Source organism: Amyelois transitella, chromosome 8 (assembly GCF_032362555.1).
Source record: "Amyelois transitella isolate CPQ chromosome 8, ilAmyTran1.1, whole genome shotgun sequence".
Lineage (NCBI taxonomy): Eukaryota > Metazoa > Arthropoda > Insecta > Lepidoptera > Pyralidae > Amyelois > Amyelois transitella.
The window spans coordinates 9,184,135-9,199,616 of record NC_083511.1 but is presented as its reverse complement, the minus strand read 5'-3'; the positions used below and the strand labels follow the sequence as shown (position 1 = coordinate 9,199,616).

Below are 15,482 nucleotides of genomic sequence, written 5' to 3'. Positions count from 1 at the left end.
ATTAGCGCATTCAAACAAACAAACAAACTCTTCAGTTTTATAATATTAAGTATAGATTAATCTAAGTGCCTATTTATACTAAAAAAATATTCTAATAGAATTATTACCAGAAAAATGTAGGTACCTACAACTTACAAAAGAAAAAGAAATGAAAATAAAGTTGAAACGCCTGTGCAATACTATCTTGCCGTCGTCGGGTCTTCCCACACTCCCTTAGGGGAGTCGGAGTAGATTGGTCAGGGCTTTTGGCCCTCTTCAATGGCATCATCGCTGCCTACGACAGTAGGCAGGTCGATGGGGCGGCCGTGGCGGCCTGGGTCTTCACGTCTTCATACACTGGGAATTCCCATCGGCGGCGGCGTCGTCACTGGTCGACGACGTCTGCCGCAAGGCAGCGAGGAGAGGGTTTCACCCGACGGTCCGGAGGGCGGGCGTGGAGCGGCGCGATGCCGTGCAGGTGGCTGTGTGATGACGCGTCCGCCCTCCCAAAACATCTAGGTTCTCCCACTTCAGGTCCTTGAAGATCGTCGAGTTCCTCACGTAGCGCAGGGTTGTTTCCGACGGTTGCTCTGAGACTTTGGTTCTCTTAGGCTCTGAGTCTTCTCCTGTTGGTCTCAGAGCAGTATACGTACCACGCCGGGGCCGCGTACGTGAGGCGGGATCTGACGTACGTTTGGTAGATCCCGAGCTTCCTCCTCAGGGGGAGGCTGGAGGAGATAACTGCGTGAAGTCTTCCCCTGGCTGCCTTGGTCATGAAGCTTGCACTCGCCTCCCGCCCCTTTTATACCCTGCCGCCGCGAGACGCGTCGAGTGCAGCAACCGTTACGCAAAAATAATTCAGTATTTACGCGCGATGGCTTGTTAGCGTATTTCATTTCATGTATAAGTTTGGTGTTTCTACACCGATTTCGATGTTTCTTTTTTTATTGAATAGGTATTTATATGAATTTTTAAGAATTACGAATGAGTGTAAGTGTTATTGATATTATAAACGTCAGAGTATAGAAATATAATCAGAAATCTCCGAACTGCTAAGCTATTAGGAATTACACGTGTTATTGTGAGTCAACCATAACAGATAGACTTATGCTGTCTTGGGATATTTTTTTAATTTTTTTATTTAGAATATTTCCGTAATACATGGTTTCGCTGTAGATTTAACCATTAAGGCTGCACACGGGACGGAAGCTTAAAAAATCAAGTAACTTCTCCCGTTTTCCCAACATTTACTTTCACTGCTCTGCTCCTACTGATTGTAGCGTAATGAGAAGTATACTATAACCTGCTCAGGAGTATGAAGAATAACTGTACCAAGTTTCGTTAAAATCCGTCAAGTAGTTTTTGTTTCTATAAAGAACATACAGACAGACAGACAGACAGACAGACAGACAGACAGACAAAAATTTTACTGATTGCATTTTTGGCATCAGTATCGATCACTAATCACCCCCTGATAGTTATTTTGAAAATATATTCAATGTACAGAATTGACCTCTCTACAGATTTATTATAAGTATAGATAAATTGTATTATAACACTAATCATTTATGAAAGTTTTTTTTTGTAATCTTTCAATAAGAAAGTAAGAAAATCGCTTCAGTGTATTAGATTTGGCAACCTGGGTATGTAAATTTTCGGTGGGAAATTCCCAAAGGCTCAAATTGTAGAAAAATAAATACATCACAAACTGGCTGTTTAATGTGTTTAATATATTATTGTTTAATCCGGATGTTGTTCACCCTACATCACGCTGGGTGGCTCAAAGATTTACAACTTTAGAAGACATACTGGACGATTATACCGGTTGTTTTGAATAGAATAACGCGAGTACAGAAACGGTGCTTCAAATTATCGTAAGGACAAATAATGAGTGTCTCTGGTAATGCCGTCTTCGAGACCGAGTAGAAGGGACAGGCTAAAGAAATCCTGGGTCGAAAAAATCGAGAATATGTCATGAAAGATAATAAATAAAACGTTATCGTAAAATATGTTGACGTAACGGGAAAAGTATCAACAAAGTTTACAGTTAAAGTTACAGTCGGCTGCTTATCCGTGAGACTATTTCTAATCTTTGATAAGGCATACCTATAAGTATCAAATCTGTGCTCTTCATAGGAATCGAAAAGATTGAAATAAAAGATAACACTAGGTAAATATATGGCGGAGGGTGCAACTAGGAACACGCAGAGAGAGAGATGATTTATCAAAGTTCGTTTAATATATTGCTTTTATTCATTTTAAATTTTTGTCCGTTTGTTTATGACTTTAAGTTTTTTATAAATTTTGTGGAGAAACTGAGTCCACTGACACATTGTATCTTAAGTGGGTTGCAGAATATGGACCGATCATGTTAATTAGCGGAATTTTTTTTTATTCTATACTTCTGTAATCTTCTTAATTTACAAGTCTGGTGCGAACACGTTGTCGTAAGTCGCCTATTTACGGCTTTATACATCGGAGATTTTAATGTCCACATCTCTATTTTATAACACTTACAAATGTATAAATGTTAGTTAACTGAGGATTTACTGAACACAAATTCATATTAATTTAATATTGCAAATCTAAACCTAGTGCAAAACTATACCAACATGATTTATAAAGTGGTTCTTTTATTTTGAAGTATAGTTTATTTTATTCTTGATAAATTCTACATTTTATGCACTTTCTTTTTTACCTAAGTGCCATTTTTTTAATTATATCGAAAAAAATACAGACTCTAAAGCTATGGTTAAAAGTAACACACAAAACATATATGCAAAAACTATAGAAAATTTTACGGAGAGTAAACGCTCGTAAAACAATATTATGGGCAAGTAAGTGCTTGAAAGCCTTAATTGCGCATGGCTTGATCAGTTTATTTCTGAGGAACCATAGATCCAATGTGTACTACGCTTTAGGTTCGTAAAAACTATTAATTTATACGACCTTGTGCGAAGTGAAGTGAGGAATACTCTTTCACGTAGAGTTTCAAGTTGCCAGCGATATCTTGTTATTAAATGCCCACTAACTGATCATATTTCAGTTTCTTGTTAGTACTTCAATATCTCGTTTCTTGTATTTAATATCTCCGTCCTACATATTCTCACAGCATATTAACTGCATTGAAAAGATTAGTTATTGGGTGCGGGCATTCGTTCATTTGTAGCCGTGGACCGCGGCAAAGACTACATTTAGCTTGTAAATATATTATTCTCATATTTTTAATTGTCTAAATTGAAGAAAGAAAACTTACAGCTCCGACAACATCGCAAATGTATATTATTAAATAAAAAAAAAACATTTTAGAAATCATTTTTTAAGTTGTTTCTTCTTGGTTCTTAGCTCAAAGAATTGTTTTTAATATTCATGCGCCCTTAAATATAAATATCAAGTGAGCTACAGACTTGATAGTATTATCACGGGTCGGAGGGTCGATTCCCGATCAGATCATGATGTAAAATTAACATGATCTGATTGGTATAAACATTTATCATTTACTGTAAATTGAAGTATTCCGTTACAGAAGTTTCGAACTTACTTTGGGACTAGCTCAATCTGTTTCAGTATTTCCGAGCTCGCCTTCAAAATGATAATGATGTGACTGGGATTAACATTTGGAAGAAAGATATTTATTGTTATTATATTGATGATGCTAATTAATCTCATTCACACATCCTATAATAAATTTTATACTTACATAAACTTACGCCGCGGGGTCTAAGCAGCCTCCAATCAAGCGATCATCAATGAACGCGCCGGAAAACTATACATATATTATACATATTATATATATAGCTTTAGCCGCGGGCGCAACGCTAACTTGCGCAACTGTTTTATACTTGTTTGAAGTCTGTTCAGATTTTTTTCAAACAAATACATATCACGTGTTTCTTTCGAATTTTACTTTTCGTAGGTAAATAAAACAGATATTAAACGCGCACGCGCACCTTTATTTAATCTCGGACTTTTCGAATCATGTTACAATGATCTGTGGTCACTGAGCGACTACGGTAGGTAACCTGCGGGTTTAATACCTGTAGCATTTAAAGTATAATTCAAGAGAAAGTTTTAAACTCATGAATAATGTTGGACATTCATCATGTTATGGTTAAATCTAAATAAAACTAAGAATAAAGAACCTTCTCCAGGAACATTATGTGTGTCCAATTTGTTTTTATCGGCGAGGACCTTTAAATGGCTTCATATTAACTACATTGATTTACCATAAAGATGTTTCTTGTAGCTGTTTGTCTTCCTCTGTTTATGGGGATTGAGAACAAATGTACGCAAGCGAGGTTATCGCCAGAAAATAATTATACAAAAACAAATGACGATTTACTTTATACACGTTATGTTATATAGACCTCCTGAGTTACACGTTTTGCTATACGGGTGATTGGCTAAATAGGCAATTTGCTCATTAGAGATTGCTCATTTGTGCTACTAAGACTTTCTAATCGGGAGGGTTAGTGTCGATTGGACTGATTTTTGAAGTTTTCATCATTACAGTCAGTTTACGGGTTTAAAATATAAACAGAAATTGTTCCTAATTTATTGTTTTCATTCCTCAATTTCTGTATCTGGGAGTCATACCACAAATAATGTCTGTGACAGGTTCCGCTTGGCAACTGGGTGACAGTCAGGGCGGTCGCAAGCAAAAAGATATTTTCTAAACTTCTTGAATGCGATGCTAAGAAAGTAAAAATAAAATACCTATATGCTTTCGTATAATTTCATCTATTACAAGATGAAGGTAAGTATTCAGAAATTTGCGAATTATCTTTTTTTACATTCACATGCAATCAAAGCCAAAAACCGAGATAGCCTAAAATCTTGATTAGTATGACGACTGTAAGTAAATTAAACTAAGTTTTTTAAGATTGCGTCAATATTTTTATGGAAAGGAAAAAAAACTCGTGACTTTTTTAATTAGTTAGTTCATTAGATATATTGCTAACTGGCGTTCTTACTTGGGTTAGATTCCCTAGAAAAGATGACGGATGTCAGTCGAGAATCGATTTACAAAAACCTGCATTACCCAGTCGTTATCAGCTTAGACTTCTCTCCAGTAAAGTGAGGTCGCAACTTAAACTGTTCAATTCAAAATTCTTTATTCTTTAGAAAATGTTACAAAATCAGAGGTTGCAGGGGCTCACCAATTAAGTTTACAAAAACTTGTAACTGTTTGTCTAACGCCAAAAGGATAATGACGTCCTAACATGAAACAAGATCGCTACCTCTTATGAATTGGAGACAAGGTAAAGCACAACTTGTCGCGAGGCCTTGTCGCGGCTAACCTACAAAACTTGCATTGATAGGAATAGGCTTATAAATTTTTGATTCTACCCCCTTTTAGGCGATGTAGTAGAAATCTGTCAGTGTCTCAATTTTATCATTACTCATCACTATTCGTGACTAAAAGGTTTGTCTACCCCGTAGTGGATAGAGACGTGAAATATGCGGGTATGTGTGAATATAAGTAAATTAATTGTGTTTGTGTTTATTAATCTAACACGTTACTGCCTTGCCGTGTAGTTCCCGGCATCAATAGAAAAAAGAATAGGACCACTCGCTCTGTTCCCCATGGATGTTGTAAAAGGCGACTAAGAGACAGGCTTGTAAACTTTGGTTCCTTTTTTTTAGGCGATGGGAGCAACCTATCACTATTTGAATCCCTCGTGGCCTATCAGTCTTTTAAGACTGTTGGCTTTGTTTACTTATATGGACTTGATTATATGTATGTATGTAAATCTAACACAATTGTTCACAAATATTTAAATAATTATAAGAAACGTGTAATAAAGTTATATAACAAACTTATGTATATAACTTTATTGCACTGAAATTTACACAGACAAGAAATAGTTAGTTTATACTTATTATTATAATTATGATATTCATTAAAACATGTTACTCAAGTTCTAAGTAAGTTTCTTAGACAAAATATGACACTGATTTGCATTTATATCAATCAAAATTGTGACGAAGAACCTGTGACAACTATATATATCAAATGCAAATTCGCCAAATCCTGTTTAAAGGTAACTGTTTGTCCGCTAATAAAGCGTTAATAAAACACGACCATTACGTTAAACGGCTCGTGTTAGCACTCGCCAGGTGAAACCACTACTAGTGATCTGTGATTTTATTATACTCGTATATACGCGTTTTGTAGATATTGTTTCTTCCTTAAAAGATTATGTAATTAAAAAATAAATTGCGTATAATATCAGGCATAAAATATGTCTTTTTTTTTCAAACCACTGAAGAAACATTGATTCTGCAGGGCAAAATTCCGTCTAACTCATCCAAATAGTTAAATCATTGTCAAAGGCTGTCGTATATACTATTTAAAAGGGTACAATTAAAAAAAAACGAGTTTATATTGAGTCTTCCCTACCGACTCCACCAGTTCAATTGGATTTCCACAAACGGCGTTGTTACGAGTATATATTATTGCAATTACAATAAGTGCCGTGTGGTTCCCGTCACCAATAATAAAAGGGATGCCGTAAAAGGCGACTGAGGGATAGGCTTATAAACTTGGGATTCTTCTTTTAGGCGATGGGCTAGCTTTCAGTCACTATGTGAATCCCAATTCTATCATTAAGCTAAACAGCTGAACGTGGCCTATCAGTCTTTTCAAGACTGTTGGCACTGTCTGCCCCGCAAGGAATATAGACGTGATTATGTGTGTATGTATATTGTGGTCTTTCCCTACCTACTACACCAATTCAAGTAGATTTCCACAAACGGCGTTGTTTTATATTATTGCAATTACAATAAGTATTCGGTTTCGTTCGTTCCTGCGGATACGTGTACTTAGCTATACTATTATTTTCGTGCGTTTCTCGAATCACGCCCGTTTTCGCATAAATTTATATAATTGGTGTTACTCCTAATTGCTACTACCTATTTCTGTATTATTTCAACCTTGTATTTGAGAAACCCAATAAGTACTTCTTTATTTAGAATCTTACGTATTTACACGACTCGATACAAACTCGATTACGTTAGCGTCTTGTTCGAGAAATAGTAATAGTAGTGGTCAGCCTCCACCATCGTTTAGCGGTTTTGTGCAAGTATTCTACTTTTTTGTCTGCCTGCTTCTCAAGCAAGAATTCCTGGCTCTGCCTGTTCGACGTCGTTGCTCATTACATATTTTCTTTTTTAAGGAGCTGTCTCCGCTTGATTGATCTGTCGGCACTCGTAAGAAATGGTTATGTTGAATCTATTGTTGCTATGAGAAAGCGGACGTATTTTTTTTATATCTGCTTTTTTTTTCTCTCAAATTCTGGCATAATTATTGCAGCCATGCAATTAATTATCTAATAAAATCTTCCGTGTGGTTCCCGGCACCAATAGAAAAAAAGAATAGGACCACTCCATCTCCCTCCCATGGATGTCGTAAAAGGCGACTAAAGGATAGGCCTAAAAACTTGGGATTCTTCTTTTAGGCGATGGGCTAGCAAATTGTCACTATTTGAATCTCAATTCTATCTTAAAGCCAAATAGCTGAAAGTGGCCTATCAGTCTTTACGAAACTGTTGTCTCTCTCTACCTCGTAAGGGATATAGACGTGATATGTATGTATGTATGCAATTAATTAATATTTTTTAAACTAACAACACGACTAAATAAAACTTCTTCAAATACTTAACATTGTTTTGTCTATGTTAAATCATACGTAATTAATGTGTGGTCTACATAAGGTAATTGTGTGTGGTACATGTGGTCATTCAAACTAAAGTTACTCTGAAGGACTATTGTTTTGGTCGCACGTCATATTGCGGTCGCCTCGCCACGCATTTGCGACACGACACGATTTGACAATATTTTTTTAGCAATTTGCACACAACAAACCTGTGAAAAAATAATTAATATTTAGCTTGGGTAACATTTTTTTCGTGATGTTGCACTTTCAACAACATATTTTAGTTATTCGAATTAATCGCAACGTGTCGTGTCGCAAATGCGTCCAGACTTTCAACTGTAAACAAATCGCATGTGGAGCCGTGCGACCTTTCGTGCACCTTTTGGGACTCGTGACATTTTGCGTGTTTGCGTACGGGACAAATGCCAAAATCGTGCGCCGGCGCATGAGATAAATAACATCTAAATGACGATTAACCTGCTGTGGAAGATTTGGAAGGTAACTGTTCCTGTCGAAAAAACAATGAATTTCGCAAATTAAGTACTATTACATCACATTTACATCTTAAAGTCTTTTACCTACCTAGGAAAACATTTTATTCTTACGCCTTCTAACTATACACATCTATACACATAATAAAATCACATACGAGTATTTCCATTACGGATTATACAAAGACATACAATTATTATATATATAAAAGATTATACAATCTGAAATAAACTGAAAGCTAAAGCTGGACAGGTTAATGATGGTATTGAGACTCAGATAGTCAGTTAGCACAGATTTATCTCTATAAATATAAAAAATGTGGATGATGCGAAGGAAGTATGCAGAGATCGTGGCAAGTGGAAAGAGGTAGTCTCTGCCTACACCTCCGGGAAAGAGGCGTGATTTTATGTATGTATGTAAATATAAAAAATGACTTTACCTATAAAAAATATTTAGGTTGGGTTCATTTAATAACTTGCTAAGCTTTAAGCGGCCGTGACGTTGAGGTTTAAAGAAGGAAAAGTTATCTATATGATTTTTAATACATACCCATACCTTTCAAATATCAAATCCGACACGCGTAGTCAAGATATGAAGGGATATAATTGTATATATGTTTGTAATGTACATATTGTACGAGTTTGTACGGTCTGGCGGAATTCGTTATGCTCGATGAATAGATAAATTGTGATTGTGGTCAGATCATGGCGCACAGGCGAGCGGTTTATATCTAAAACAGCTTTTAGCCCGGGACTGCGCTTCCGTGAAAATTTCCAGAATTAGTTTTCCTCGGATAAGGTACTACATTCATACAAAATTTAATATGTCCATTAGTTAAGTAGTACTATTTGAGCATCGGCAATCAAACTAATATATGTAAGTACTTACATAACCTACAATAGAGAACATGACGGTCGTTGGATTTAATCTTTTGTATCACTCTGTTTTAGTCATGTGGTTACTTAACCCTGCCTCAGAAGATACCTGGGTCACTTCCCAAACACCAATCAAGGCGAGGTAACACAGCTATCTTCACCTTATCATAACCGATGCTCTAAGTTAGTTTTAGTACTGCTCTATTAATAAACATACATATATACATAAAATCACGCCTCTTTCCCGGAGGGGTAGGCAGAGAGTACCTCTCTATTAATTAACTTTCTTTTTAATTCCAGGGCAAGTCGGTGATCCGGCCGATCGCCTTCAAACCGCTCGGAGGACGCTTGTCTGCCGGCGGGGAGCGGTATGGTTCCACACCGGTATTGGCAAGCAGACCACCTTCTCATATGACTCTGTACGGGAGTAAGTAACTCTTGATTTTTGTCGTGTTACCTTTGTCATATGTGACGTTTTGTTGCCTGCTGATGGATGGATTTAGAAGTATAACTATTTATTTCATATTAACATGTTGCCGTGTGGTTCCCGGCACCAATACAAAAAAGAATAGGACCACTCCATCTCTTTCCCATGGATGTCGTAAAAGGCGACTAAGGGATAGGCTTACAAACTTGAGATTCTTTTTTTAGGCGATGGGCTAGCAACCTGTCACTGTTTGGATCTCAATTCTATCATTAAGCCAAATAGCTGAACGTGGCCGATCAGTCTTTTCAAGACTGTTGGCTCTGTCTACCCCACAAGGAATATAGACGTGACCATATGTATGTATGTATGTTAACATGTTGACGTTAGTCTCAGTTGTGCCCTCCTGAAGTTAAGTAGGTCTACCATCAAAGTCTTGAAGTAAGGCAAGTAATACGAAGCAACTTACATAAAATAGGTAAAGTTATAACGACCTCCTTTATACACATTAGCTGTTTGTGCAAATTACGAGTACTTAATTAATGTGTGCTACTTACACTAAAAAGTTCAATTAGTTTGAACTAATTAAAACTAATTTCAAGGCGGAAATTCCTGCATTACGATCACGACATAGGCTGCGAGGCAATAAAATCAAATATACTTCTTTCGCTTCATCCAAATTTATCACTGTTTTATTGTAATGTGACTTAACTACATTGCACTTGTTCAAGGTACTGTTGAGCTGACCTTTCAGTAGACCTAACGTAACTTATTATATGTAACTTAGCTTATTATTACTTTCCTATTATTCACTTATTTTTTCCAAAATGATAATAGTAATGGAATATCTCTTCATTTGCTCAGGCTCATCAGACGTTCGCGAAGCGCGTTGGTGCGGCTCCCCGCAGCCCGCGTCGCTCTCCGCGCTCCCGCCCGCTTCGCTCACCGCTCCCTTCCATCAACGACACCACTCCGCTATTGTGTGAGTATTATCTTCACTTAGGTATAACCGTGCCGTGTGGTTCCCGGCACCAATACAAAAAAGAATAGGACCACTCTGTCTCTTTCCCATGGATGTTGTAAAAGGCGACTAATGGATAGGCTTACAACCTGTCACTAGTTGAATCTCAATTCTATCATTAAGCCAAATAGCTGAACGTGGCCTTTCAGTCTTTTCAAGACTGTTGGCTCTGTCTACCCCGCAAGGGATATAGACGTGACTATATGTATGTAGGTATAACAAGGAGCAACAGGTATTTTTACCTATTTAAAAAAGTAAAATCCTCTCACTCGCTCTTCACGCTCCCGCTCGCCCCGCTCACCGCTTCCTTCCATTAACGACACGACTCCGTTATTGTGTGGATATATTACTTCTTGGGATTAATACATGATTATATGTGCTGTGTGGTTCCCATCACTTAAGAATAGAACCACTCTATCTCATACCCATGTATGCCGTAAAATACGACTAAGGGATAGGCGCACATTAATCTAGTGCAAGATCTCTAGTCTGGTAGCAAAGAAAAAACATACTGTGTTCCACACTCATCGCTTATCACTCCCTTCCATCAGTGATTTCCCTGATATTTTATGAATCATTTCCTATATTCTGTGTGATCCAATGATTAAATTGATAATACTTTTAGTCGTCAATAAGCGAGGGAATACTAAGAGAAGCTATGATACGAACATACCTAGCCATATCACGATGCACGAAGAGATGAATATTTCAAATACCAACATGAAGCTAAGATAGAAATGTCTACAGCAGAGACAGTAGTGTCTGTCAATTAAACTGTTTAATTAAAGTTATTAGCGATAACGAGCCCTCGCATGTGTGGCTCTGCCTTTATAATTCTTGAATGAGTGCTATTCGGCGATAAAATGTTGCATTTCGCATTCATATACCTATGAATAATGTGTCAAAATTTCTATCAAATTAATTATTGATCACTGAACGTCGAAAATTGTTTTATAACGTTTTGGTGCTTTCTGTGCCGCAGCAGTAAATTCGTAATTGTGCTGGACTCTTATAAACAAAGTAAAACTCTAGATAAAAATGGTATTTTCCTAATTAACATGATCAATATTAGGTATTATTCGATCCACGTAACTTATAAAATTATTACTACAGTAAACTTAACATTTTTGTTACGGATCCAGTCCACACTTTGTGCATATTCAAAATAAATTATCGTTAAATATTTAACATTTTCAAACCTCCAATTGCAAATGTCCTTTAGCATCCCGAATTAGTGGAAAGCGCCATATTATCGCTGGCACGCGCGTACTGCTACTCTGCCACACGTCGCTTGACGGGAGTGAAGATTGCACGTGTGTATGCTGCTTTATATAAAAATGAGTCTTCTCTATACAAATAGCACAGTGTAAAATAAAAAAAAGTTAAAAAAAAATTGTGCAATTCATATTACGGTTTTGTGATGTTTCGGAGCGGGACCTATGGATAGGTGAGTCATTGGAATGTCGCTTCGTTTTATTTCGTATCGTGTCTTTGTAATTGATATAAATTGTAAAATGGATTATAATCTTTAAAAAATTGATCCTCAATTCCTGTGTACGCAATATAATTTTCAAAGAAATGTATATTTTTTAAAATTGACAATTAGGTATTATTTTATTGTAAATTGACAATTGGGGGTGACATCATCATTATCGTCCTAGCCTGTAACTCATTCTTCTAAATGATTGTCAGTACAGTTTAGGTATAATTCTAGTTAATTTTTATGCGTACTAGCTTTTTCCTGCAGCTTCGTCCGCGTTAATCTAATATTCCTGTTATTCCCGTTCTCGCAAGAATTAAAGTAGCCCATTTTTACATCGGATATATATAATATATATATATATATATATATATATAAATATCTGATTTATACACTTTTTATTCTGCTTTTTGATACTTATTTTTACTTCCTATATATAAATATAGTGCGACAGGCAGACGGACTTTTGCATTTATTATATTAGTATTCGTTTGGGACCCATGGGCCATACCTTAAAGAACTTACTCTTTCTGGGCCGTTGAGTGTGTCTTCTCTTATCTATGCATTGCAGTGATCTACTGTGCCACTGCTTGCATTTCCGCTGATTTTGTTATCAGCTATGCACCATTTTGCAACTGCATTTCCTGCTACCGATCTAAATCTATAAGTACTTATAATAGTACTAATGCTAAAATCTAGAATCTAGAAATAGAAGATTTTTATTTGTCGATTTTATGTCATTGGTTTGTTAGTTTGTTTGTAAACTCTTTATTGCACATAAAAATAAATAAAACAAATTGGTATTTAGCTATTATGAAAAATAGTTTATTTTAGTTGCTATTTTAGTAGTTATATCGCAAAATCTACCTCATGATTCTTTATTTTATAAAAAACAATATGTTCACAGACCACATAAATGTAGGGGCTGGATTGGGGAAAGGAACTATTTTTGTAGTTCCCAAAATATCATCAGCGGAATTATTGCTACATATATTTATAGAAAAGAGGGTAGCTGACTTATATTTTAAGACAATTTTTTGTTACTCGAGTTAAGATGTTGCTAAAATTATATTTGAATAATTAACTTAAGTAGGTACGCCTTCGTAAAACGAATAATCCTTAGATTTTCTGTTGTCAGCACGTCTGTGCCGTGTGGTTTCCGGCACCAATAGAAAACAAGAGTCTATTTTAATCTCAATTCTATCACTAAGCCAAACAGCTGAGCGTGGCCTATCAGTCTTTTCAAGACTGGTGGCTCTGTCTACCCCGCAAGTGATATAGACGTGTTTATATATGTAAATGTAGTTTACTTCTAGATAACCTACCTATCAAATTTTAAATCCCTAGACCCAGCGGTTTGACCTGTAAGTGTGTGAGAAATCACTGTCTAAAATCATACAATGTAGCTTATGAAAAAATAGCTAAATCATTTCTAAGTATTGTTATAAATAGCAACAAATCCAAGATTTTATACTATTTGTGCAGAAAAAGTCCAAGAGTTTATTAATGAATGGCCACTTTACCCGAGCAGAATACCATGTAGCAATGATTATAACCTTCAAAATTGTATACAATGGATTGCCAAGAGATGAGTACAGGAACTACGCTCCGATGCTCAGAAATATCTGATTTGCATGTACAGTGGGTCACATAGAAATATAAACCACCTACGATACAGCTTCTGCAAGCCATACTATCATCATCATTATTATAAAGAGAAAGTATTTGTTTGTAACGAATTAACCCAAAAATTACTACATCGATTTTAAGGAAATCTGGCACAGAAATAGAATAGACTTTTCTGAAAATTCCCACTAAACGATTCCCCACGCAAAAGCTTGTCTAAATGTCTGAAATATATAAAAAACACTGATTGACTGACAAACGCACAGCCCTAACCGATATTTCTAAAGATTTGGATTATGGCATGTTAGTTTCTTGATGTAGTTTAGGGGTGCATAAAGACAGAATTTCCCGAGATTCTCGAGGTAATTATCGACATTTTTCGTTATACTCGTATGGTATTTGTTTACTATATGGAAATGTTACACTTGTCTATGTGGCTTGCTGTACAAATCCAAACTTGATTTGGCAAATATACACCGTATTGCAAATGATAATAGTATTAAATCGGAATAAACCATACAATGTCTAGAAAATTTGATAATGAAACGCGTAAACGCTGACACGTGAGTTTTAGAAAACAATGGAGTGTTTTAAAAATGTTCATCAGTTAAGTCATAGTAAGAACACAATATTATGAAGAGTTAGGAACTATGATCTTCACAATAACTAAAACAAAAACAAAAGAAGTATATATATGTGATAAATGTTCAAAATTTGATTTAATGAGGATATACCAGATATTTTTTTTAACTTATACCATGACCCTAATTCGAACATTATTCTAATTGAATAGGTTAATTTTTTGCTAACTTGGATAACAGAAAGTAACACGACTGCCAAGTGATAAATAATTGAACGTTCAAAGACCAAATCATTTAAAAATTTGTCATTGCAGTATTAGAAATTTGCATGCGATTGAGATTCTTCTTCGAAAACGCAGAAATAACTTGATAACGAGATTTAAATCTCTAATTACAGTGAATTATTAGTGGATTGGTTGCAATTAAAATTACATTGTCGTTGTATTACTAACATGCACTGTCCATTACAAATGTAACAAAATCATAAGAAGTGCACTTGCAAAGGCTGTGTTCACTCAAGCGTAGGCCACCTTACTTTTTCACTCCTTATAACTGATTCGAATACCACTTTAATTACTGTTGTTCATGTAACATTTTATAATGAATGAATTTATGATTCGTCAATTGAACTCAGTCGATTTTTTTTTATATAAGTATGTAGGTATTATAGGAATCAGAATTATCCTTTCTTCTGTCGTGAATACCTATAGAACGCACAATATAGTGCTTTCTATTCTTAGCATTGTATGTATGTGTATTTTTATGTACCTTGATTCTAAATTGACACCGTTTTTTCTTTTAGAAAATTCTATAACCATCAAGTTCACTTATTGCACCTTTAAGTCTCAATTAAAAAAACTCTGAGACAATAAATTCAATCAGCTCGTCGAAGTCACAGAAGATCTACAAAAATCATGAATGACTTAAAGTCATATGTGCTACATAATTATATATTCTTTGTTTTCCTATAAATGGGCTAATTATTTGTCATATCTTCAGTGACGAAATTATTATGACGTGACCCGCATTTCACTTAAACAATAAATATTTAGTAGTTAATATCGCAATAATTTAAGGTATGATAGAGATAGTCTTGCTGGAACAAAGCTACGAATTACTGATAATGGTGGCTCGTTATTTTAGGTAAAGCAACAAATAAACTGACAGATATTTAATCATGTTTATATCTAAGTATGTAGGTACATGGAACGAAGATTTTAATATCGTTTAATCTGCATTATTTGTACGGAGCTTCGCTAATGTGGAAATTTATAGAAACCATTTTCTATCGAAAGTTGAAACTACTTATATGGTATGCCTTGGCGAGCGTATAAGAGAAGAAATTAT

At 35.6% G+C, this 15,482-nt stretch overlaps 1 protein-coding gene across 2 annotated transcripts in view; it reads left to right on the top strand.

Annotated features, from left to right (window-relative positions):
- The window catches only part of LOC106137129 (leucine zipper putative tumor suppressor 2 homolog), an 82,324-nt gene that overhangs the window by 60,798 nt on the left and 6,044 nt on the right, over positions 1-15,482 (top strand). For both annotated transcript variants that reach the window (XM_013337895.2, XM_013337904.2), the window contains 2 exons: positions 9,304-9,430; positions 10,292-10,409. In XM_013337895.2, the coding sequence (XP_013193349.2) occupies positions 9,304-9,430; positions 10,292-10,409 (245 nt within the window). The remainder of the gene's footprint in view (positions 1-9,303; positions 9,431-10,291; positions 10,410-15,482) is intronic.